We start from the raw sequence: 22,200 nt of genomic DNA, 5'->3' as shown, positions 1-22,200 counted from the left end.
TTGCCGTTAGATTCGCACACCTAAAAAAACACACGGATATGCTCTCCTAACCGTCCGATCCTCAGATTCTTTCTTCATATACGACGCTATATATACGCCACAACTACATGATCGTTTGAACTTTTGGCTTCTTAGAGGGAGAAAGGGATCTGCCCGAGAGAGAAGAAAAAACCCGAAGAAGCGAAATCAGGTCGGTCTTAAATTCTTTTGTTCTTTCTATTTTCTTCTGGTTTTTCTGATTTCCTTACTAGGTAATAGGATTAGAGTTTTGGATTGTTTTTGAATTCTCTTCTTTCGAGTATTCGATCTTTCTGTTTTCGTCGATAATTCGTCTCATTCTTCGTTGTTCTCCGCTTTCGATTGTGTATCTAGATTTAGGTTTTGAGTTGTTAGAACTTTTCGGATTTTCCTAGGTTGCATGATTCGCAAGCGTTTACAACTCTTTCCTGATAGTTGATATCATTAGGTATTCGTGTTATTTGTTCACAAGTGAATTTGATAGTTGTTACTAAATGAAATTGGCTATCAGAGTTGAATGAAATTCGGAATTGGGATTTCTTTCTGTGCAGATGGCCCGTACCAAGCAAACCGCTCGTAAATCTACTGGAGGAAAGGCTCCCAGGAAGCAGCTTGCCACTAAGGTTTGTTCTAGCTTCTTGCATGAGGATTTGTTGATGAATTTATTGTGATATTTCTTAGTTCCCTATTTGTTTACGTTTTGCATGAATTCTTGTATGTAGGCTGCTCGTAAGTCCGCTCCAACCACAGGAGGGGTGAAGAAACCCCACAGATACCGTCCTGGTACAGTTGCTCTTCGGTGAGTACAAATGGTTTTTGTTTCCTCGGTTTTCCTTTTAGGGGATTGCCATTTCGATCAAGCAATTAACTTATTCATTCCTTGTGGCTCGTGCAGTGAAATTCGTAAGTATCAGAAGAGTACTGAGCTTTTGATTAGGAAGTTGCCTTTCCAGAGGTTGGTCCGTGAAATTGCCCAGGATTTTAAGGTATGTTCTTCTATGCATTGCTATTTGTTTCATTTCCTTCATTGTGGTGATTTAGCTGGGTTTGTTATAGAAAATTAAGGTTGTTAATTGCTTGGGTGCAGACTGATCTGCGTTTCCAGAGCCACGCTGTTCTGGCTTTGCAAGAGGCAGCAGAGGCATACCTTGTTGGGTTGTTCGAGGACACCAATCTCTGTGCGATTCATGCCAAGCGTGTTACCATAATGCCCAAGGATATCCAGTTGGCTCGGAGAATCCGGGGCGAACGTGCTTAGAAGGTGATGTATTGTTGTTTGGTGGATGGAATTGGCTGCAAGGAGGAGGTGATCAAAGACCCAATTGATGATGGATGCTGGAAGGTTCTTATTTTTTGTTTTTAGCAACGTTGGTAGATAGCCATACTAGAAAACTTGTAGTGAAATATGGTGAAAAGGCATAATGCTTTGCCTTATGCATGTTAATGTCTAGGTGTGGATGATGTGTTTCTTGTTCTTCTTTTTATAGGATGGAGGAGCTTAATTCTGTATTTCATTGATTGTGTTTTGTTGGGGTATGCAGCCAAGCTAATATTTGTTGGATTATAACCTATCACTTCTAATTTTTAGTTCAGATTTGTTAGCTTAATTCTGTATGTCATTGATTCGTGTTCATTGTGAAATTTTCTCATCTCATCTAGTGTGTAATCAATTACCCACCGTAGCAGCAAGTACAACTGAACTATTAGATTGTGAGATCGCGTCATTTCATATGTGAAATTCACTTCTTTTAAAATGTCTGTAAAATTGTGAGGTTAGGGATTCACTTCTTTTAAAATGTCTGTAAAATTGTTAGGTTAGGGATTCACTTCTTTTAAAATGTCTGTAAAATTGTGCGGTTAGGGATTTGGGGTGTTATAAATGGTATCGAGTGAGTCTGTTATATGAAGTTGATAGTGATATGTACTATTATGAGGCTGGTAGTGATATGTAGTGTGTTATAATGAGGCTGGTAGTGATATGTAGTGTGTTATAATGGAGAATATTTTTGATTGGTGGGTTTGAGTTGTTATAAATGGTACTGGAATTTGGCGTTGTAAAATTGTGAGGTTGACGGTGACATATAGTAAATTATAGTACATAATGGTGGGTTTGAGCTGTTACAAATGGTGATATGTAACGAGCCAAAATAAACAATATTTGTTAGTGATAAATTTGGTTCGTGAAAGCTGAGTTTAGTTTGATTCGGTTAGAACTTAATATGTGGTTTTATATTGGCCCGTCAATGCTGGATTCTTCAGAATCCGCAACAGCCATCAACTGCGTTTGTCACGTACCAAACAATGTAGATTTCAAATTCGATCTCGTGTAGAATGTAGATTTGTTGCGGCTACTTGTTAATTGATTCTACAAAATCAACCAATTAAGAAACTGGAAACAAATAAAAACCCAGCGCCACCGTTCGGTCATAAAATTGGTTGTTTCAAAGAGGAAAATTCCTTTTGCAGCCTTCAAAAGTATAAATCAAATTCAAAAGTATAAATCAAATTCATTTTCTCCCCCACTTATTTATACCATTCTTCGCACCCCAACAACTTGAATCTCTAAATTTTATTTACTATTCTCGTTTCAGTTAAGCACAAATGATAAGGACAAATTTTGTAATTTAGCCTCAAAATTATAATTATAAATTTCGTGAGACAATAAGGTCAACCCGGATTTCATCTAAACTCAATGCACATTAGCTTCATTCATTCTACTCCAAAAGAGCCTTAGATAGAAAAGCAAAACGAGGAAGAGGCGGCTTTCCAGGGTTTTAGTAAAGGATCTTCGGGAACGATGCTCCTTCTCATGCCCGTTTGCCAACATCCAAAAAACTCGCCTTCTGCTATCTTCCACTCCGAAGTTTAAGATTGAGTTTTTGATTTGGTTGGTGATTCTAACTTGCCTTATTTTATTTGAATCACTTGGAAGGGGGCGGGATGCCTTGGAGGCACCATAGATTGCACCGTTGGTAACGGTGCTTTTGAGTACCCCGGTTTTATATATATATCCGCCCAATCCAATTGCCTTTAGAAAAAAAGGTTGAAATTGAAAATTCATTATAAGGGAGTTATCTGTTGATTTCCAACCACCCCTCTAGCAAAAATAGTTATAAAAAAATGAATTATAGGTTGTTTTGGCTAAACTATCCAATAAAAAATTGTTTTAATTAAAAAAATATATCCAAGTCTTGATTCATAACAACATTAAAAAAAAAAAAAAACCATATGATAGGCTAAGCAAATCAATTGGTCATGGCTCGGCCAAGCTAGCTTTAGTTGCCAAGCAAACTTGCTTCTCGGAGCATTACGATAGAACATGGATCAATCATGTCGAGAATTGACATTTATACAATTGGAGCATCAATAAAAGCTAAACCTTTTGGTACTCTTTTACTATTTTTGTTCGATATTTAACACGTCATTAAATAATATAATACGATAATTATTATACCATTACTTAAAAAGGCCTAATTGGCTTCTCTAGCATTTTAATATTTTAGCATCGACAAAGATTTCAGCCCGCTGGTTGGTTTACTGGAACACCGCCAACATCGGGTTCTCCTTCATTTCCAAACCTCTCTTCTTTTTCTCTCTCTCTCTCTCTCTCTCTCTCTCTCTCTCTCTCTCTCTCTCTCTCTCTCTCCAAATTTCTTCTTCTCAATTCATCTTCTTCTCCCAAATTTACTGCAATCTCCCAATTCTCTATCGTTTTCCTTTGAATGGAATTGCCTGTTCTTTCACCTTTCACCAACTCGGGTTCGGTATGTTTCCCTTTCTTGCAGAAGTTTGGTTTGAATGATTCAGGTTTTCTGCCATTTGACCTGTTCTTCTTCCTTGAATCTTCCTGTTCTTCAACTTTGATTCTTTCTTCGTTTCTTTTCATTTACTAATGAATTTTGATGTCTAGAAAATCTGGGTTTTGTTTGTTTTTCCCATTCATCAGGAGATTTGATCTGAGTTTCTGAGATGCAAACAGAGGAGACAGATGATAAATCTGTAGTGGCAGAGGAAGACGAAGTAGCTTTAACAGAGCTTCTAATGTTTAATGAGATACAGAAAATGGCGGACGAGGTCGATATAGAACTCATTACAGAGTTGAAATCTGTGAAGAGAGACAGAGACTTGGCGATGGGAAAAGCTAAGGAATTGGAGCTTAAATTGGTAGAGAAGGATTCTAATTTGGCAAAGATGGCGAAGGAGCTCTCTGTTTTGAAACGCTCTGAATCACGAAGCCAAACAAGAATTGAAGAACTCGAAAAAAAGTACAAAAGTTCCAAAGAATCAGAAGAGAAAACCAAGGATTTGCTATCTGCACAGACAAAACAGCTCGAACGGACGAAGATTGCGCTCGAAGAATCAAAACTAGAGATCCAATCCCTTCGTGAAAAACTTGAGAAATGTTCTTCCATCACCAATTACATCTACAATCCAAAACAGAGCATTACAACAAAAATTGAATTCGACAGGATGAAATCCGAGCTCGAATCGACAAAACACTGTCTGTTTCTGCTAAACAACGAGCTAAAGTTGGCTACAGAGGCAGAGGAGAACAACAAGAAAGCCATGGATGATCTAGCAATGGCATTGAAAGAGGTAGCAACAGAAGCGAGTCATTTGAAGGGAAAATACAGCACAGTCGAAGAGGAGTTAATGCAAACAAAAGATGAAGCAGAGAATTTGAAAACAACATTGAAAAACACAGAGGAAAAGTACAAATCTTTGTTGCAAGATGCAAGAAAAGATGCAGATTTGTACAAGAGCACAGTGGACAGGCTGAGATCGGAAGCAGAGGAGTCTCTAGTGGCATGGAGTGGGAGAGAAACAAGCTTAGTGGACTGCATAAGAAGTGCTGAAGAAGACAGATACAATGCCCAGCAAGAGAATCGCCGTTTGACGGATGCCCTGAGGCTAGCAGAGCTTAAGAACATGACATCAAAAGAAGAGATTAAGAAAGTGAGGGACATTCTAAAACAGGCCTTAAATGAAGCCAGTGTGGCCAAGGAAGCTGCAGGGATTGCAATAGAAGAGAATTCACAGCTAAAGGACTGTTTGGCTGAGAAGGAAAATGCATTGGATTTTGTCAGCAGTGAGAATGAAACTCTCAAAGTCAGCCAAGCTGCATCTCTAGAGGAGATTAAGGAGCTGAAGCAGTTGCTAGAAGAGGCAAATAAGAAAGAAGAAAACAAAAGTAAAGATGAAAGCAAGAGCCAAGAGGAAAGCAAGAGCAAAGAAGAAGGCAAGAGAAAAGAAGAAGGCAAGAGCAAAGAAGAAGGCAAGGAGCAAGTGGAGATTACAAGATCGAAGCCACCGTTGAGTCCATGTCCGACTCCGAATCCGAATCCGAGTCCAACTCCAGTGGAGAAGGAAGATACATTTGGGAGAAGGCTAGGGAAGGCTTTCAGTTTCAGTTTCTTGGACATGAGGATCATGCCAGAGAAGAAGAAGGAGGTGGAAGAAGAGAAAGAGAAAGAGAAGGAGGAAGAGCCTGAAATGGAGGAGACGCTTAAAGGGTCGATTTTTGACGATGTCGACTCGCCTGGTTCCCCCAGGAAACATGAAAGGAAGCACTCATTTTCTCAGTGTGGTGAAGATGGGGAGATGATGAATGATGAGGATCTTGATCAGTTGGAAGAGGGGAACCTGGATGAGATGGATGGTGATAGGAATTCAAGGAAGAAGAAGGCATTGATGAGGAGATTTGGGGATCTTTTGATGTTGAGGAGGAGGACCGTTCCGCCCAAGAAGGAACAATCACCTGAGTGAATTCTTTTCTCATCTTTTTCTGTAAAACTGTAAATTCATACCATACCAAGTAGAGCTTACCATTCTGTATTTATCAGTTTCTTTTCTGTCACATACCTGTTTTCAAGAATCACCTGATCGCAATTGATGTTTGACAGAATGAGGCCCTTCGAGATGGGACGCGGTTCTTTGAGTGTATCTGTATGATGAATCTAACCTATATAATTGATATCATCCCTGTTCAAGTAGAGATGATTACACGGGTTTATGTACCATAATTATCACATCTTAAACTCAACGAGTTAAATGACAGACCAAGTCCGAAGGTTACATTTATCATGCTTAACACGTTCACTCAAAGATGAAAATTTCATTCAACCCGAACACATCTAGAACCTTTCCAACATGTCCCTCACCATGGAATGTTTTTCTGAGTTCAATAAGGGGTGGGAGAACTCGAACCTCTAACTTCTTGATTGAGAACATATGTCTTAATCAATAAAGCTATGCTCAAGTTGGCTCCATTGACTGTTCGTTCTTTTCTAATATATCATCGGTTCCATCATTTTGCTTCTTTCATTTCCATTGTAGGTGGTCGTCTACACTTTCATGTCATGATCATCCAAGTCTCGACTCTAAATTCACTCAACTCTTAACTACGACTCTTAGACAATTCAAGTTCTTCATCATGCTCTATGAATCTTCCAAATTCCACGGTCCATACCATTGCTCAAAAGGCTCAACCAAAACTTGAAAACTTAAAAACAGCAGCCACAAGAACACAAGTATAGAAACAATCCTTCTTATTGTGTAGATATTCCATTTCAGTGCTCTTCTACTAAACCCAAATCATAAGTTTTGCAAGCTCCTTACCTTTCTATTAATCAATTTGCTGCTTTTTTCAATTATAAATATAAGGAAGAGGCAAGTTCTAACTTAAAATCGCAACAAAAAAGATTGATAATGAATGGGAAATGTTTTATGAGGATCCTACCTCAGATTTCATAAGCTTCCCGTTCTTTTGAACCCTCATTGGCAGAATTGCGTCTTTCCATTCTTGTTCGTTCTTAATCAAGTGCCTGTTTGCTTTCCATCAGCTTCCCTTTTTCTCCTATTGCAATAATCAGCTCAAGTTGCTTTTGCTGCTGCTCCTACACATGAAATCATTGCAGAAACTCCAGTAAGTTTTTAGCGAACTTCATTTTTTAGCCTCATTCTTAGAACGATATTGCGTAATTGACACACCAAACAATGAAATCTTACCAAAATCAACCTGCTTTTCTTGTAAGACTAACATCAGAATCACAAGATGAACAAAGATCATCTCAAGAGCATACATAATCGAATAACGTATCGCATATATTAAATTAGTCCAAAGACAAAATTAAGGATTCCTCAAAAAATTATAAAAGTTGGTCAATAGTTTGCCTATTGATTGTGAAATAAGTATATATAATACATTGAAGCCAAGGAACCCTCATCCAATCTCATACATCCATCCAGACGATTATTGAGAGGAGTAGTCCCACGTTGGCTAATTAAGAAGAAGATCAGATCATGAGTTTATCAGTAAGGAACACTATCTCCATTGGTATAAGGCCTTTTGGGGAAATCAAAAGCAAAGCCATGAGCGCTTATGCTCAAAGTGGACAATATCATACCATTGTGGAAGATCATGGTTTCTAACATGGTATCAGAGTCATGCCCTTAAGTTAGTCATGTCAATATCCTCAAATGTCGAACAAAGAAGTTGTAAGCATCGAAGGTGTAGTCAAAAGTGACTCAAGTGTTGAACAAATGGTGTACTTTGTTCGAGGGCTCCAGAGAAGGGGTCGATTCTCAATTAAGGGGAGGTTGTTTGAGAGCTCCAGAGAAGAAGGCCTCAGGGGAGGTTCTACGGTAGTGTATTTTGTTCGAGTGGAAGATTGTTGAGGATTATTAAGAACCCTATCTCCATTGATACAAGACATTTTAGGAAAATCAAAAGCAAAGTCACGAAAACTTATGCTCAAAGAGTGGACAATATCATACCATTGTGAAAGTTCGCGATTCCTAACACAACATATAAAAAGTAATAAATGTAAACGACAGAGTTTATAATAATCATTTGAACTTTTACCTGCATGGCTAGTAAGACCTTTTGTATTTCAAGGAGTTCTTTCTCAAGAACATCTTCTTGCACAGCCGAAGTTTGAGTGTCCTCATAATTTCTTTGAGCTAAACCTGCAGTCTTTAATAGCGTACAAACAAAAACACAAAACAATCTTACAGGAAAACGGACACACAAAAACAAAAACAAAAACAACAGCTCAATGAAAAATCTAAACCATGCAATAATTTCCATCCCATGAATCAAAATATATATATACCCACAAGAACAGTGATGCTAAACAGGTTTAACCCCAAAGAAGAATTAAGCAATTTAATTCACCAGTTATGAGTATTAACACAGATCACAAACAAAAAAGAGAGATAAGAATACCTCAACAATTGGATCCATCAGAGTTTTTTGTGTTACCCTAAACCTTATGCCCAACTTCTCAAGCTTCCTAGACAAGGCCCGAATCACAGTCGTCAAACTCCTAAAATCCTCCTCTAATTTCTCAATCCTATCCAACAAATCCACCTTCAACCCACCGCTCCGTTTTCGCCCACAAATTCGTCTCCATTGCCGTCTTCGAATCCACGAGTTAAGAACAGCGGTAGCCACTAGCAGCGAAAACCCCCAAATCAAACCCCTATCACCCATCAATACCCTAAGCGCTCTCTTCGAACTCGAACCCACGAAATTCACAACAAAAACAACCAAGAAAACAGCCGAAGAAAAGAGAGAAAACAATTCAGAAAACAAAAGAACCGATTCTAAATCGAAATCGCCACCATCCTTGTCGTTACTCTGCGCAACGTCTTCAGATTCGAAAGCTCCAATGCCGTATTGACAATAACTCCGAAAGCGGGAGGTTGAATTGTTATGTGCATGAAGATGGAATTGATGAAGTTGATTGAAGGATCGAGGAGAAATTGGGAGAGAGAAGAAGAAACTGTTGTTTGTAGGAAAGGAGTTGGGGAAGCAACAAGACTTCAAACGGCTCGAACATCTGAAGAGAATCTGAGAAGGCAATGACATTTTCAGAGAAATACAGGAGAATTTGAGGTCGCTTGTTGAAGATGTTTAATGCTTCTTCTCAGGAACGAAAATGGGTAGAAGCAGAGTTACCATTAATGGAGATTGTTGGTCACTCGGGGTGATAACAGTGGACATGAGCAACACAGGCGTCTGAGAAGACCTGAGAGTGGCGTGCCAGTGGAATGGCGCTGTGGCACTTCGCCGTAAATATTCTCTTTTTAACTATGCTTAAAGAAGCATCTTTTATTTTAAGCCTTATTACGTAAAAAAAAATTTCAACTCGCAAACTAATTTAAATTTTTTATTTTCTAAAAATTCAGCCCACCCAAATCGTATAAAAATATATAATTTGATTGGATAGTTCAGATTAGTTGAGTTCTTGAATCATTTGAACACTCTTGAGATATTTTATAGTATAATGATATTTGGTTGGATAATTTGATTTTCTTGGATCATTTGAATACTCTTAAGATATTTAATAGTATAGTGATATTCAAAACGTCCACTCCTCCACCACCAATAAACTACAAAATATTTATTAGGAGTTTAATGTAAGTAGCCTAAGACCAAATTTAAGTAAGCTTATAATTGATTTTATTTTATTTATTTTTTTTTTTTTTTTGAAGTGTTAGAGAGTTGATTGAATTTTATAAATAATAATCATTAAACTAAAAGAATGCTCCAACGTTAGAAACTAAATCATATATTTATATTTAACTGGTCAGTTTTACAATGATTTACTTAATTTTAATAGATAGTTTTTTTATTAAAAATTATTTGTACCTAGTAATAGATTCATTTACTTCCTAAAATTTTAAAATGTCCACCTTACTCGAAAAATTATGAAATTAAAAAGAATTATAATGACCATACCATGTTTACACGTTTTAATCAAATTTAGTAAAATAAAAAAAAGTAATTTATTGTTAGTATTATTATATGCTCAAATAGTCTAATTTACTTCGAAGGTTAAAACTTGAGATATAAAACCGTCATAGATTGACAAATTATAGTTTGCCAGGGTGATCTAATAAGCACCAATTTATATAATAAAAAAAAAATCTGAAGGAAATGAATCCTATATCATAGAAACCGATATAATATTTAGAGAATATATTATTAAAATTTAATTTATAGTATATTTTATTTTAATCTAATTTATGTTTAGGTACTGGTAGATAGCTTCTATCCAAGATTATGAATATCAATGAAAATACACAAGATTATGAATATCAATGAGAATACACGTTCTTAACCTTTTTCCTGTGCATGCAAACTGCCCCAACATTTGCCGATATAACTGAAAACAAAGAAAACTTATGGGAAATATAAATCTTACCCATGTTACATTAAGTATGGCTCAATTCCAAGTTCTTCGGCACAGACAAGCATCATATCCAGCTCAGTTCAGACAATGGGCTTAACTTTTTTCCTATAAGTATTTGCAAGAATCATTCTCAAACATCGTCTAAAAGCTCTATCGACTTAAAGCTGGGCAATGGATTCTGAGAGTGTCATAGAGCAAAAGCTTATTGAAGCGGCAAAGTAATTGATTATTGTGAATTTCCAAGATAGTTTGGGCAATAACAGATTGTAAATATAGACATACATCATTTCTGAGCTCTCTCAAGGATCAGAAGCAAGTACCAACAACTCGTTCAGGACAAACTTATCAAGGCTGAACAATGTTAGCATCTAATAGTAGGGCATGTACCTCATTGATCTTCGAAACCGAGGCATCTTCCTGCAATGGGATATTGAAGGATCAAGAAATTAGCAAAATCAAGTATTTCGTGGCGATGCAGGATTAAGACACTCGAAACTGTACCCATAGCCGTAAGGTGAATAAAAATACGGTGGTGCATACGGTCTCCTAAAACCCACGTACGGGTTATAACGACGGGGACGATATTGCTTCATACCAGGAACATTTGTTCTCTTGGGCAAAACCTGGAATGGATCATGGCAGCAAATAATAAACGCATGATATCTCTACATTCATACCAAACCAATGAACCAGAAAGGTTTCTCCTTCCAGAAACTTTTTTTTCTTCTTTTTTTCGGCGAAGACCGAGAAAAATGAAAGACTCACCTTGAGTTGCCGTCCATGAAGCTCCGATTCATTCAGAAGGAGGGCCTCTTGAACAGCATCAGCTTCAAGAAATTCTACATAGGCAAAGCCCTTCGGCTGTCCAAATTTATCAGTTAAAATAGTCACTCTGTTGACAGTACCACAGGATTGGAAATGCTGTTGCACTTCTTCGGGTGTGCATGCATAGTCAACCTTCAAACACAAGGATTTTGATTCTTGAAACAGAGCTTTAAACATAAAATGGTAAAGTGCCATCAACAATGAATAGAAAGTTCTATGAGTTCTCTGTTCTTTACATAAATATACTAGCAATTCCTTTGAGAAAAGATCAGACAGCAAGAATTAAAGTTCGTATGTTGTTATGATTAAGAAGGCTACAAATCAAGAAGCTTTGTAAAAATAAAAGAAAAAAAGGGAAGAAGAGAGAAGAACACTTTATCACACACAATCAACAAAGTATTGGGATAAGATACACCAGAGCAACATTAAGAAGTAACAAACTTCCAATGGGCTGGGAAGAGAATCATAAACTATGCCAAGAAAAATAACTCTAACCAAATCACCGAGTCGCCACAAAGATCCAAATCATATGTTTAAATGAACATATGTAACACTAAAGTGTCATTCATTTAAAGGCATGAGAATCACATAACAGATGCATGTTTAAGAAATCCATTACAAGAAGTACAAAACAGTTCTATATTAGAAATGATTGAGAATGAGGTGTTTATTCTTCAACATAGAAGCTTTCCCACATTAATCTTATATAAGTCCACATAGTTTTGCAATCTAACAATGAAATAAGCATGGACTCTCTGCACGACGATGACACGTTGAGTTTCTAACTAAAAGGAAAAGTCTTAGATTAATAAGTTAATATCTTCTTAGTTCTTTCAGAGGTTACTGGCTAAGGGGAAATGCATGCATTAAAATCCTATACTTGGTCTAACTGGGTCAAACGAAGCACAAACTCGAAAAATAATGCCACAAAAAAGCGATTATCTTACACCCTCGCCTCGTCCTTAATGGCTCATTTGTGAGACACAAATGACAATGCCTCTGCTTCCTCGGAGACACCCCTAGCATACTGTAGCTGAACCATCGACATCGTTATTCCACATCTAACAGTTCCAGCCTCCAGAGCGCATGTCTTTCAACAGCATAAGTTCAACTAGAAATAGTCCCCTTCCCCTAAATGCTACAATTCACTAATGGTTTTTGATATTTCAGATTTTTTTTTTTTCTTCTTTCTTTTTCTCACTGATTTTTTCCCGTTAAACCAGTCTTTCAACCATCATTCACAAATTTCTTCTTTCTTTCTTTCCTTCTTTTTGAATTTTTTGCAGAAATTTCTCATTTCAACAACATTTTTTCAAAGATCAAACAACTAAAAAGCTTTTCTTGAATCTAAAGAACATCGGTAGGGACATTTTTCTTCTCACATTGCCGACAAATACAGATCGTGAGTCAGTCTCCTCCTTGCCTGCTTGACTAGTTGATGTACCAGCAGGATCTGCATCAAGCATAACAATCATAGATATAAATAATAAACTTCCAACCAACATGATCGGATAACTAAATTTTGGTTTCTGTCAAAAGCTACAATCATAATTTGTTCATCCATATGAGCGAAACTATGACAAGGAAATATCACCAAAATCACAATCATAATTCGTTCATCCATATCACCCAAAATCATAGTTTCTTCCATATCGCTTACAATATCACAGCAACGAAACCAATTAAATTCAGAAAATTCCATTACTAAAGGCTTAATAAACGAAAACAATAACACGTAATCATGAGAAAACGACCTTGGACGGCTCCCATTTCTTTTTCAACCTTGGCCTGCATTTCTCGGAGAGCCGCTGCTTCCTCCTCCATCTCCTTCAAACGCTTTTTCATCTCGTCAAGCTCCTGAAACGCATACACGATCACAATGAACAAAGAAACAAAAAATCACAAGAATTATTTCTTCTGGTTTCTTTTTCCAAGCAGGAGAAACAGAAAGAGAGAACCAATGGAAACCTTGACGGCGTCGTCATCGGCGACTGACATGTCAACGTCTCCGTCCATCTCCCCTTCAACTGGGATCTCTCCACCGTATACCTCGTGCTCTTCTTCCTCCATCTCTCTTTCGCTCGCAATTCCGCCTTCGTTTCTAGAAATCTCCTCGATGCGTAGAACTGCCTGCACAGAATCGGAATCGTTGGGCCCAGAGAGTTGCTCCACCTCACGACCCAACTATATTCAGCGGCCCATTTAGGCTCTACAGAAATTTGTTGCTTCATTTGGTATTGTTTTGGCAGGTGGGTGGTTTTATTATGTCAACCCTTATTTAGTTCAAATTTATTTAATTAATGTGTGAGAATTAGTTTGTTTGGCCTCTCCAAAGGTTGGGATAGATAGTCTGATGCCTAGATCTAATAGACATATATTTGGAAGACATTTCGGTAAACATATGATAGAGATATATATATATGGTAGATATTTGGTAAAAATTCGTTAGATATTAGATTATTAGGTTTACTTCTCTGTATTCTCTCTCCTTGTATTTTCTCTCTCCTGTTGTTTGTGTTGAGTGTGTGGTTGTTGAGCAATCCTAACAATTAGTATCAGAGCTAACAACTGATACTGGTATCCATCCTAATAACATAGCCAATATTCCTCCTTGTATTTTATCTCTCCTGTTCTTTGTGTTGAGTGTGTGCATTGTTGAGCGATCATAACAATTGGTATCAGAGCTAACAACTGGTATCGATCCTAACAACAGAAACTTATCCAACATTGTTTTGAGATATGGAGTCATTATCATTTTGTATTTATCTTCGGACAATTGAGAATAACTTTGTAAAAGAGACTTTGTAGTGTGAGAGTATGAAAAAACCCTTGTAAACACTTTAATTATAGTGATTGGCTACCATGTATGGAGGTAGGGAAATTTATTATCTCCGAACCACGTAAATCTTTGTGTCTCTCTATTTAATATATATTTGTGGGTTTTGTAAGTGCGATTAATCTTACTTCCACTTCCGCTATAACAATTAGGTATAAAAAAAAAAAATATATATATATATATATTTTGGTGTGAATTAATTAATTAATTAATTAATAATAATAATAATTATTATTATTATTATTTTTCATTTCTTTCAATATTTAGTTAGTTTGATTTGTTTAATTATCCCTTAATTTGAAGGTTGATTTATTTGATTAAAGTAGAAGGGTATTTTGGTCCAATTTATTATCTTAACGTTCGCTATTCATAATAATGGCTTGGCCATTTATTCGCTTAAAAATGAAAAATAAAAAATTGCGCGAAGTTTCGAACTTGGGCGGCCCGCGGGGGACGTTTCAGGCTTCGCTAATGTTTTCATTTTCTGGGTGTGAAGGAACTGAGACGAGGGAAAACAATGGAAGAACTAAGGAAACTAGAACAAGTACAGAAACTCATTACGTCAATGGAGTCGCACGGTATCGCTATGACGTCTTCATCTTCCTCCAATCAATTCATTGCTAATTTCGTTCTCCTTTTGGTACGTTCTTCGTTAAGATAATCCCTGCTTTACGATCTTAAAGTTCCTTGTCGAATATTTGCATAAAAGGTTTTGATGAATTGCCATATTGATGTGAGTTTGTTTGATAATTGAATTGTATATTAGGTGAAACCTTGTGGAGAGCTTGACTTTGAAGATAAATTCAATTTGGTTTCTGAATACATGCCGAAGGTGAGTGTAAGCAATGCCACTGACGACTTTGATTGATCTTATTAGTGTCTGTAATTGTTGGAAGGACTCTACATCTACCCTTGCCATCAACTTTTATTTTGTTCTACAGTTTTCAGAAGAGTTTCTTGGTGAGGCATCATTGCTGCTTGGCGATAGAGGTACTCTATCCTTATGGTCTAAATAATCAGAAGATGTAGGTCAACAAACTAAGAAAAGTTGTAGAATGATTGTTTTTATTGCTGTGTGTTAGGGTGTTTTTATTGCTGTGTGTTAGGGTATACATTGATGTTTGCTCTTGGAGAAAGATTTTATTTATCTGTTGTGGGTCTAGTGGCCTTGCAATTGGTTGTTTTTCATGGCTCAATTTGTTTTAGGCTATAGGGGAAAGGAGATGGAAACCACTTTGCAGCCTTATGGTGACAATAAGCTGGATTTTGGTTCTTCCATGAACTATTGTGGGGAAATGGCTATGGTTGGCTTGGATGCAATGCAGCGTGCAAATTCTACGCTCGAAGATTTTGTAAGTGCATGGTATAATTTTTTTTTTCTTTTTTCTGTTGAATGTAAAAAAATTGACATCATGTGTCACATTGATGCTACTAATATATAAAGGAAATCAGAATCCAATCTTTAAATTGTACTACTTTTCTATTGTTAAGGTGCAGTAACTACAAAATACTATTTCCTTCTTTTTTTAATTAATTTTTAACCATGTAGTTCCCCTTTGATTGTCATGACCTTTTGTGCTAGTTTGAGTGAGGTCATAGAGCACTTCTTCTCTGCATCAAGTATATCTATCCTTAATTTTTTTCCTTTTACATTGGATCATTGCAAATTCATATTATCCAGCGTGGAAGCGTGTGGTAGCATAAGGTTTTGAGCATTGAGGTTGTTGCTATATTCGGGGAAAAGTGGAATCAAAATTTTGGAGGGTGGTCATAAAAACTATGTTTCCTTTTCTTTAGAACATGCTTTTACTTGTCGATGGAAGTTGTGAAGGTGGTGCTTTTTCATGAGGAAATTTAAGTTATTTAAAAAATCTCAGAACTCTCGTTGTGTGCTTTGGGTTGAAATGACCTTAAATGAAAGAGGCTCCTCTTGTAAATACTGAAGTCAGAAAACAGTGGCAGGAAAGATGGAACCTTGATTCCAACTGGTGGAAGTCTTTCTTGTCTCTGATTAACGACTATTCCAATAGGAAACTTCCTAAGAGAAATGATTGAAGTCCAATCTCTTCTTGTTCCTCTGTTGGCGTTCTTGAAGGATGTTCAAATGAAATGCATCTTCCAATGGCCAGAATCTTGTAGCCCTAGTGGGTAAAATTCCTTGGCAGAGTCAAGAAGATACTCACTTCAGTAATGGCTTTCTTTCTTCAATGGGATGGGGTGGCTTGTGAGAGAGGTTGCCGTTAGTGATGTGGGCTATGTTTTTCTTTACTTGTTCCTGCAGTCTCGACATTGGCAGCTTAAACCCAAAAAAATCTTGCTTTCTTAGCTCAAGGTGTTTGGAGACTTAGTTGGAATATGCCTCCTATGGAATATGGGCATATTTACATATATGGAGTAGACGAGTTGGGTTGGTTCAGTTCTTCCCTGCTGCCCCCACATTATTCCAAAGCTTAGGGGTTTCAGCCCTCTTTCTTCCAAAGCTAAGTGGTTTCAAATTAGCTGAGTGCAGGACTTTTTATGAAAATATTTCCTTTGTAATCAGTTAATGGAGAAAAGTTAGGGTTTTCAAAGGTTAATTGATCTGAGGGACTTGGACTTGGAGGTGCTCACCTAAGAATTCCTTCTTGGTGATTTTGCAAAAAACTGCTGGCGTTTCATCTCCACACATTGGAATCTCAGGTTTAGAAGATGTTACATGGAGTGGAAATTGAGAAGTAGGAGAATGTGTTGAATTATTGATGTCTGGATCGGTGAGATTTGAAAACATGGTCTTCAAAGAGATTAATATGTCCAATTGATGTACTTTCTTTTCAATGATTTTTTCCCTCCTTTTTTATGATCTAAACTGGGAAGGTGTTATTTATTTATTTATTGTTGTAAGTCATAATGTGGGCCTGGGAGATGTCTATCACCTCTCCCAATTTTGTAACCTTTGTTCTTGTTTAATTCAGGTATCAAGGCAAACGATTGCTATAATGCTATTTTTGTTTGGGCATTTAGTCTTTTTCCTTAAAAACAATTCTGTATTGTCTAGAATCTTTTGCTATAATGCTTCTTTTGTTTGGGCATTTAGTCTTTTTCCTTAAAAATAATTCTGTTATGTCTAGAATCTTTTGCTATAATGCTTTTTTTGTTCGGGCGTTTAGTCTTTTTCCTTAAAAATAATCTTTTATGTCTATAATCTTTTGCATTAGCAAACCTAGGCTATGACAATTCTGCCATACAACAAGCTGACATTAAAATACATTTTGCAGTTCAGATCTTATTTCATGTTTCACGGAATGGATGTAAACAACCCTCAATGTATATTCAAATACTTTCCCATTCTTTCATTTACTGAAAGTTACATATATCAGGTGATGTCCTACTCTGTTCTTCAAAATTAATTGTTTTTGGTGGAAAATTAGCTGTGCATAAACTTCCAAGGATAATGTTGCAGTAGGAAAGAAAAAACTCTTCAATGATTAATACGACTGTAGGAGGATGTTTAACTCTTCTACCAGATGCATGCAGCACTTATGTGATTCATATTTTGTCTAGTTTCTTAAACTGTTTTTTGTGTAGAAATGGTATTATATAGTGTCAGAAAATGAAAACTTTCAGCTTCTGGAAGAACAAAAACCCTGAGAGCCATATGTGGTAAACCCAAAGCTAAAATTAAAATCTCATCGTCATACACATTGAGCTGTTAGAACTAAGAAATGAGATAAACAACCTGACTTTTTAATCCATAGAAAGACGTTACAGTACATCAGAAGAACATCTGACACAGTCCATGAGATAAAGCTTCCTCATGTTAGAAAAGGAGAAGAAAAAGAAAGAAAAGAAGAAGATAAAAAAAATAAGTAGAGAAGAAAGGAGGAGAGAGGAAGAACGGAGAAAGAATGAGACGTTAGAATAGGAAAAAAAAAAAAAATCTTTTAATAATTATAATTGTCTCCCCAAGGAGCTGTTGCAGCAGTGCTACACGCTGTTACACACATCTTTTTTTAACCTTCGGTTGATTTGAGCCCTTATTGGGCTGACTGACAGGTCAGTTTTGCTAACCTATTGACAGGTATCCTTAAGCCGACCAACTGAAGTCTGTTTGGCCAGTTTTGATCGGTTGGCTCAGTTTTTTTGGTTTCTGATGGCCACCCCTATCTTTGTTACCCAGTCTTGTCTTTACTATGATCTCAATGACCTTGGGTTCTGTTTTGTTTGTGCTTAGTGATTTTATCTACATGCTGCAGCTGGACACTTTGAACGAGGAGATAGCTTTGGGTGGATCCACTTTCGGAGAATCTCAGGTGTTAATACCGGATAGTGTAAAACATGGCATTTACGTACTCGCATATAGCTGACAAACTTTCACATTCGATACTGACACTGAGATTTAGGAAGCAAATGAAAGGAGCACTAGGATTCTAAGTGCTATCAAATCTGATCCATTTCAACCTCTTATTAATCTCCATAAATTGCATGGCTTATTGACAGAAAGGTTTGATGATTTGCTCCAATCCATGGTCTCTGCCACGAGAGAAATTGGGACATACTTCGAATGATAGTTAATTGACTTTTATGTTTGTTTCATGCCAAGATTGATCCATGAACTAAGAAGTGGAGAGGAGTATTGGGCATTGGAAAGGCACCTATGCGGTGCATTGGCGAGCAAAGGGAAGGTAGTTGTTGTAATCTTAATTTATTATTATTTATTCATGTAGGGACTGCTTGTGCACATGATTGATCCCCACTATTTTGTTTAGGTCTCTGTTGAAGATGTAATGCGGGCTATTCATCTGAAATCATTTGATTATAGAGTGTTGAATCTTCTTTTGTATCAGTTAAGAGGAGAGAGGGTAATTATCTATCCAACTTGAATGCGGTTGTTATCTTATGTAATCCTTCATTTTAGAAGCTTAATAATCTACTTTTCTTGAAGTACTTGAGGTAATTGTAATGGCCCAAACCCACCCCTAGTAGATTTTGTCTTCTTTGGGCTTTTCCTTTCGGGGTTCCCCTCAAAGTTTTTAAAACGCGTCTGCTAGGGAGAGGTTTCAACACCTTTAGGGTGTTTTGTTCTCCTCCCCAATCAATGTGGGATCTCACAATCCACCCCTCTTTAGGGTCCAGCGTCCTCGCTTGCACTTGTTCCTTTTTCCAATCGACGTGGGACCTCCACTAATTTCACCCCCCTTCGGGGCCCAACATCCTTACTAGCACACCGCCTCATGTCTACCCCTCTTCGGGGAACAGCCTCCTCGCTAGCACATTATCCGATGTCTGGCTCTAATACCATTTGTAATGACCCAAGCTCTCCGCTAGCAGATATTGTTCTCTTTGGATTTTACCTTTCGGGCTTCCCCTCAAGGTTTTTAAAACGCGCCTGATAGGAAGAGGTTTCGACACTCTTATAAAGGGTGGTTCGTTCTCCTCCCCAATTGATGTGGGATCTCACAATAATGCTTAGTAATCGTCATATGTACTAGTCCTACCTGTAATATTGTATTTTCTGTTCAAGTGCACATTTAAATCTAATGTTCTACTGATGTAAAACTTCAATATCTGGGGATTTCCAGTGGTTGAATTACGAGCCTAATATGGACTGCATTCCCGTGTTCTGTAGTATTGTCAATATTCTAAATTAACTGTGCTTCCTTAGTTTTAGCTGACATGTTAGTTTTGCAAATATTTCTTACCTATTATGCACCTTATATTATTAGTCTGATTGTGTTGTGCTGAAGTTTTGTGAAGGTTAATGACTTGCATATGGAATTTCTCTCAATCTCAGAATTGCTAGTTGAGATAGCTGACGATTTGTAAGTATTATCTATTCTGCACTCTTTGACTTCGTTGAACAAATTTCCTTTTTTGTCTCCTGAATTGATTGTCTACTAATAATTAATCTGAATACATTCATTTGGCAAGCATAACACTGGTCTCCCTTGATGCTGGGTTGACTCGATGACTTTCTTATAGGTTTGATTATGAGGTGAGTTTATCAATAAACACGGATTTCTATTTGCTAATATATTTTCTTACCCTTTTAGCTGCAATTAAGAGCTGAGATCTTCGTGTAGGATGATGTACTAGAGAATAATTTCAATATTCTGCGCATGTTTGTCCGGATATATGGAGCTTCAGCTCCAACTGCGCTGGTGAGTGGTTTTGGTAGCCTTATTTTAATTTCTTATTATTCATCTGACTTCTGAAGCAACATGATCAGATATCAAGTATGTAATAAATCCTTTTCTGCATGACACATAGAATAAACATCCAACTCTTGAATTCGCTCCAAGAATCATGAACCTTGTCCAATTATAATTTTATTTTAATTTTATAAACAAAGAGTAGTTATGATGTTATAAGTTGTCATGATGTATATGGTTGAGTTCATCGATTCTAGTTTCTGTTCATTAACTTGGAATTTCTGAGTTGTCTTGGGAAAACATCGTTTACATTTTAACTCGATAACATTTCATTTTTTAGGTTAAATTACAAATTTAGTCATTGAACTTTAATACTTCGTCCTATTTACCCATATACTATAAAAAGTTTGAATTTTAAAATTTGAATATTGTTCGAATTTTAAAGTCTGTTCAGCTAAAAAGCTTAAAATTCAAATATAATTGAAACTTTTTTAAAACTGAAAAACTAAATGAACATCAAATTTGTGAGCGGCATACATAGGCTGTACAGGGTGTTTGATTCTGAGTACTAAGTTTATGTGGTAGTGATTTTCAGGCAAAATTTGTGAGCGAGGCTGAGGAAAAGTACGACAGACTATTAAAAGCATTGGATCCTCATTTATCCTCACTTTACCAAAGGAGATGTGAAGAGGCGACTAAAGAAGGTAATTTAGTCCTAAAATCTTAAAGAACTAGTTCCTGATATATGAAAGCATATGGAATCATTTTGACATGTAATCAGGTGGTAAGGTGTCAGCACATCCATTCGGATCGTGGAGTATGCCACCTCTGATACACGACGAGGACTCGTTTCGAGCATCTGTTATATCGAACATTCAAACATGAGGCCAGTATAACTTCGTAACAGCCGAAAATAGCCTTCCCAATCTGAGACTCATGCTTCTAACTGGGGGACTGTTGGTTCTGCTAATCATTAGTCAGATATCAAAGGCACTTGCAGCCTTGGCTGGACTTAATATTCAGTTTCATGCTCTTTGTAGTTTATATAAAGTCAAGATATTAGGGTTCTTTTTTTCTTCTTTCAATCCATTAGGAGTTTCTGATATGGGTTTCCCATTGTGATATTGTTGTATGTCTTGTGATGATAGCTTGGGCAGGGAAGTTTTAACGCTTGGGATGAAAAAACCATGCCAAAATCTTAGATTAAGATTTAGAATAGCAATCAAATTGTCAATCAAACCGACCGTAACTCGGGATGACTTGATAACGTGGTTGAGATATAAATTAACTTTTCTAATATCGAATTTTCACATCCTATTTTCACGTCTCCAAGGCAAAGTTTTGCTTAATCTTCATCTCTCTTTTCTTCTTTCTTCAACGGGTCATGTCTGATCTATGGCTAGTTGCAAGCAACAAGGTAATGGTATCTCTCCCTATCGATCTCACTGCTTTGCTCTTTCACCTGTCGATAAAGCTGCTCCGTGTCACGGTCATGCTCGTCCAAGGCGTGTTGCCCATGACAAGCCTAACCCTTTATGTTTTTTTTTTTCATATTCTAGTGTTTTACTTTTGTATTTCTAGAAAGTATGACGTTTCAGAAATATCATGTCTAGGCCTGTCAGACATGAAATGCCTCAGAATGTACTATACAGGGGGATATGACTAGTTGTCAACTTCTCTCTATCCAAGGTTATATACCGTGAGCCGTTGTTATTTCTCTCTTGCTTGCTTATATAACGTCTCTTTCAAAAGTCTCTCTCTGTCCTCGTTTTCTAAAACCTTCTCTTAAAACCGAGGCTAGAGGCTCGAGCATACGTCGCTTGGCCGTAGGCGACGCAAGAATGAATTGATTTAGCTCACTTATCGTTGGAAATGAAATGCCTGTCAGACATGAAATGCCTCAGAATGTACTATACAGGGGGATATGACTAGTTGTCAACTTCTCTCTATCCAAGGTTATATACCGTGAGCCGTTGTTATTTCTCTCTTGCTTGCTTATATAACGTCTCTTTCAAAAGTCTCTCTCTGTCCTCGTTTTCTAAAACCTTCTCTTAAAACCGAGGCTAGAGGCTCGAGCATACGTCGCTTGGCCGTAGGCGACGCAAGAATGAATTGATTTAGCTCACTTATCGTTGGAAATGAAATGCCTGTCAGACATGAAATGCCTCAGAATGTACTATACAGGGGGATATGA

General features: G+C 37.1%; 5 protein-coding genes across 13 annotated transcripts in view; 3 read left to right on the top strand and 2 right to left on the bottom strand.

Moving 5' to 3' along the window:
• Positions 1-79: 79 nt before the first annotated feature.
• Positions 80-1,589, top strand: LOC111436037 (histone H3.3). 2 transcript variants are annotated; one of them, XM_023073715.1, is made up of 6 exons: positions 118-190; positions 414-466; positions 570-641; positions 741-817; positions 914-1,004; positions 1,106-1,589. In XM_023073715.1, exons 3-6 carry the CDS (start codon positions 570-572, stop codon positions 1,274-1,276), a joined length of 411 nt encoding a protein of 136 aa, XP_022929483.1. In that variant the 5' UTR covers positions 118-190; positions 414-466; the 3' UTR covers positions 1,277-1,589. The 2 variants fall into 2 exon arrangements, with proteins under 2 accessions (XP_022929484.1, XP_022929483.1); XM_023073716.1 differs by lacking the exon at positions 414-466 and having other exon boundaries at positions 80-190.
• A 2,087-nt stretch (positions 1,590-3,676) lies between these two features.
• On the bottom strand, positions 3,677-9,076 carry LOC111436002. Of its 5 annotated transcripts, XR_002709169.1 has the most exons (5): positions 8,246-9,075; positions 7,883-7,993; positions 6,758-6,914; positions 5,881-5,980; positions 3,677-3,982 (listed from the first exon to the last, which is right to left on the bottom strand). XR_002709169.1 is itself a non-coding variant. In XM_023073659.1 (3 exons), the coding sequence occupies exons 1-3, from the start codon at positions 8,888-8,890 to the stop codon at positions 6,831-6,833; spliced, it is 834 nt and encodes a 277-aa protein (XP_022929427.1). In that variant the 5' UTR covers positions 8,891-9,076; the 3' UTR covers positions 6,034-6,830. The 5 variants fall into 5 exon arrangements, 2 of the variants coding, with proteins under 2 accessions (XP_022929427.1, XP_022929426.1); XR_002709170.1 differs by lacking the exon at positions 5,881-5,980; XR_002709168.1 differs by lacking the exons at positions 3,677-3,982; positions 5,881-5,980 and adding an exon at positions 6,016-6,655.
• LOC111436001 (WEB family protein At5g16730, chloroplastic-like) lies at positions 3,685-5,863 on the top strand. Its single transcript, XM_023073657.1, has 2 exons — positions 3,685-3,782; positions 3,965-5,863. The coding sequence occupies exon 2, from the start codon at positions 3,988-3,990 to the stop codon at positions 5,782-5,784; it is 1,797 nt and encodes a 598-aa protein (XP_022929425.1). The 5' UTR covers positions 3,685-3,782; positions 3,965-3,987; the 3' UTR covers positions 5,785-5,863.
• Positions 9,077-10,212: 1,136 nt separating the features above from the next.
• LOC111435898 (polyadenylate-binding protein 2-like) overlaps positions 10,213-22,200 on the bottom strand; it is a 23,603-nt gene continuing 11,615 nt past the window's right edge. Inside the window, exons 2-8 of one of the 2 annotated variants that reach the window (XM_023073501.1) lie at positions 18,895-18,898; positions 13,011-13,116; positions 12,797-12,899; positions 12,425-12,495; positions 10,983-11,174; positions 10,719-10,840; positions 10,213-10,634 (exon numbers count right to left, since the gene is read on the bottom strand). In XM_023073501.1, the coding sequence (XP_022929269.1) occupies positions 10,586-10,634; positions 10,719-10,840; positions 10,983-11,174; positions 12,425-12,495; positions 12,797-12,899; positions 13,011-13,112 (639 nt within the window). In that variant the 5' untranslated portion in view covers positions 13,113-13,116; positions 18,895-18,898 and the 3' untranslated portion in view covers positions 10,213-10,585. Of the gene's footprint in view, positions 10,635-10,718; positions 10,841-10,982; positions 11,175-12,424; positions 12,496-12,796; positions 12,900-13,010; positions 13,197-18,894; positions 18,899-22,200 lie in introns of those variants that run through there. The other variant, XM_023073500.1, reaches the window with a different exon arrangement.
• Positions 14,288-21,300, top strand: LOC111435894. Of its 3 annotated transcripts, none has more exons than XM_023073495.1 (14): positions 14,290-14,518; positions 14,645-14,716; positions 14,820-14,868; positions 15,085-15,230; positions 17,133-17,234; positions 18,111-18,167; positions 18,258-18,358; positions 18,458-18,539; positions 18,624-18,716; positions 19,612-19,676; positions 19,837-19,849; positions 19,938-20,015; positions 20,602-20,710; positions 20,788-21,300. In XM_023073495.1, exons 1-14 carry the CDS (start codon positions 14,396-14,398, stop codon positions 20,889-20,891), a joined length of 1,194 nt encoding a protein of 397 aa, XP_022929263.1. In that variant the 5' UTR covers positions 14,290-14,395; the 3' UTR covers positions 20,892-21,300. The 3 variants fall into 3 exon arrangements, with proteins under 3 accessions (XP_022929265.1, XP_022929263.1, XP_022929264.1); XM_023073496.1 differs by having other exon boundaries at positions 14,291-14,518; positions 14,645-14,710; XM_023073497.1 differs by lacking the exon at positions 17,133-17,234 and having other exon boundaries at positions 14,288-14,518.

The sequence above is a fragment of the Cucurbita moschata genome, unplaced genomic scaffold, assembly GCF_002738365.1.
Source record: "Cucurbita moschata cultivar Rifu unplaced genomic scaffold, Cmos_1.0 Cmo_Scf00051, whole genome shotgun sequence".
NCBI lineage: Eukaryota > Viridiplantae > Streptophyta > Magnoliopsida > Cucurbitales > Cucurbitaceae > Cucurbita > Cucurbita moschata.
This window is presented reverse-complemented; position numbering and strand designations above follow the sequence as displayed.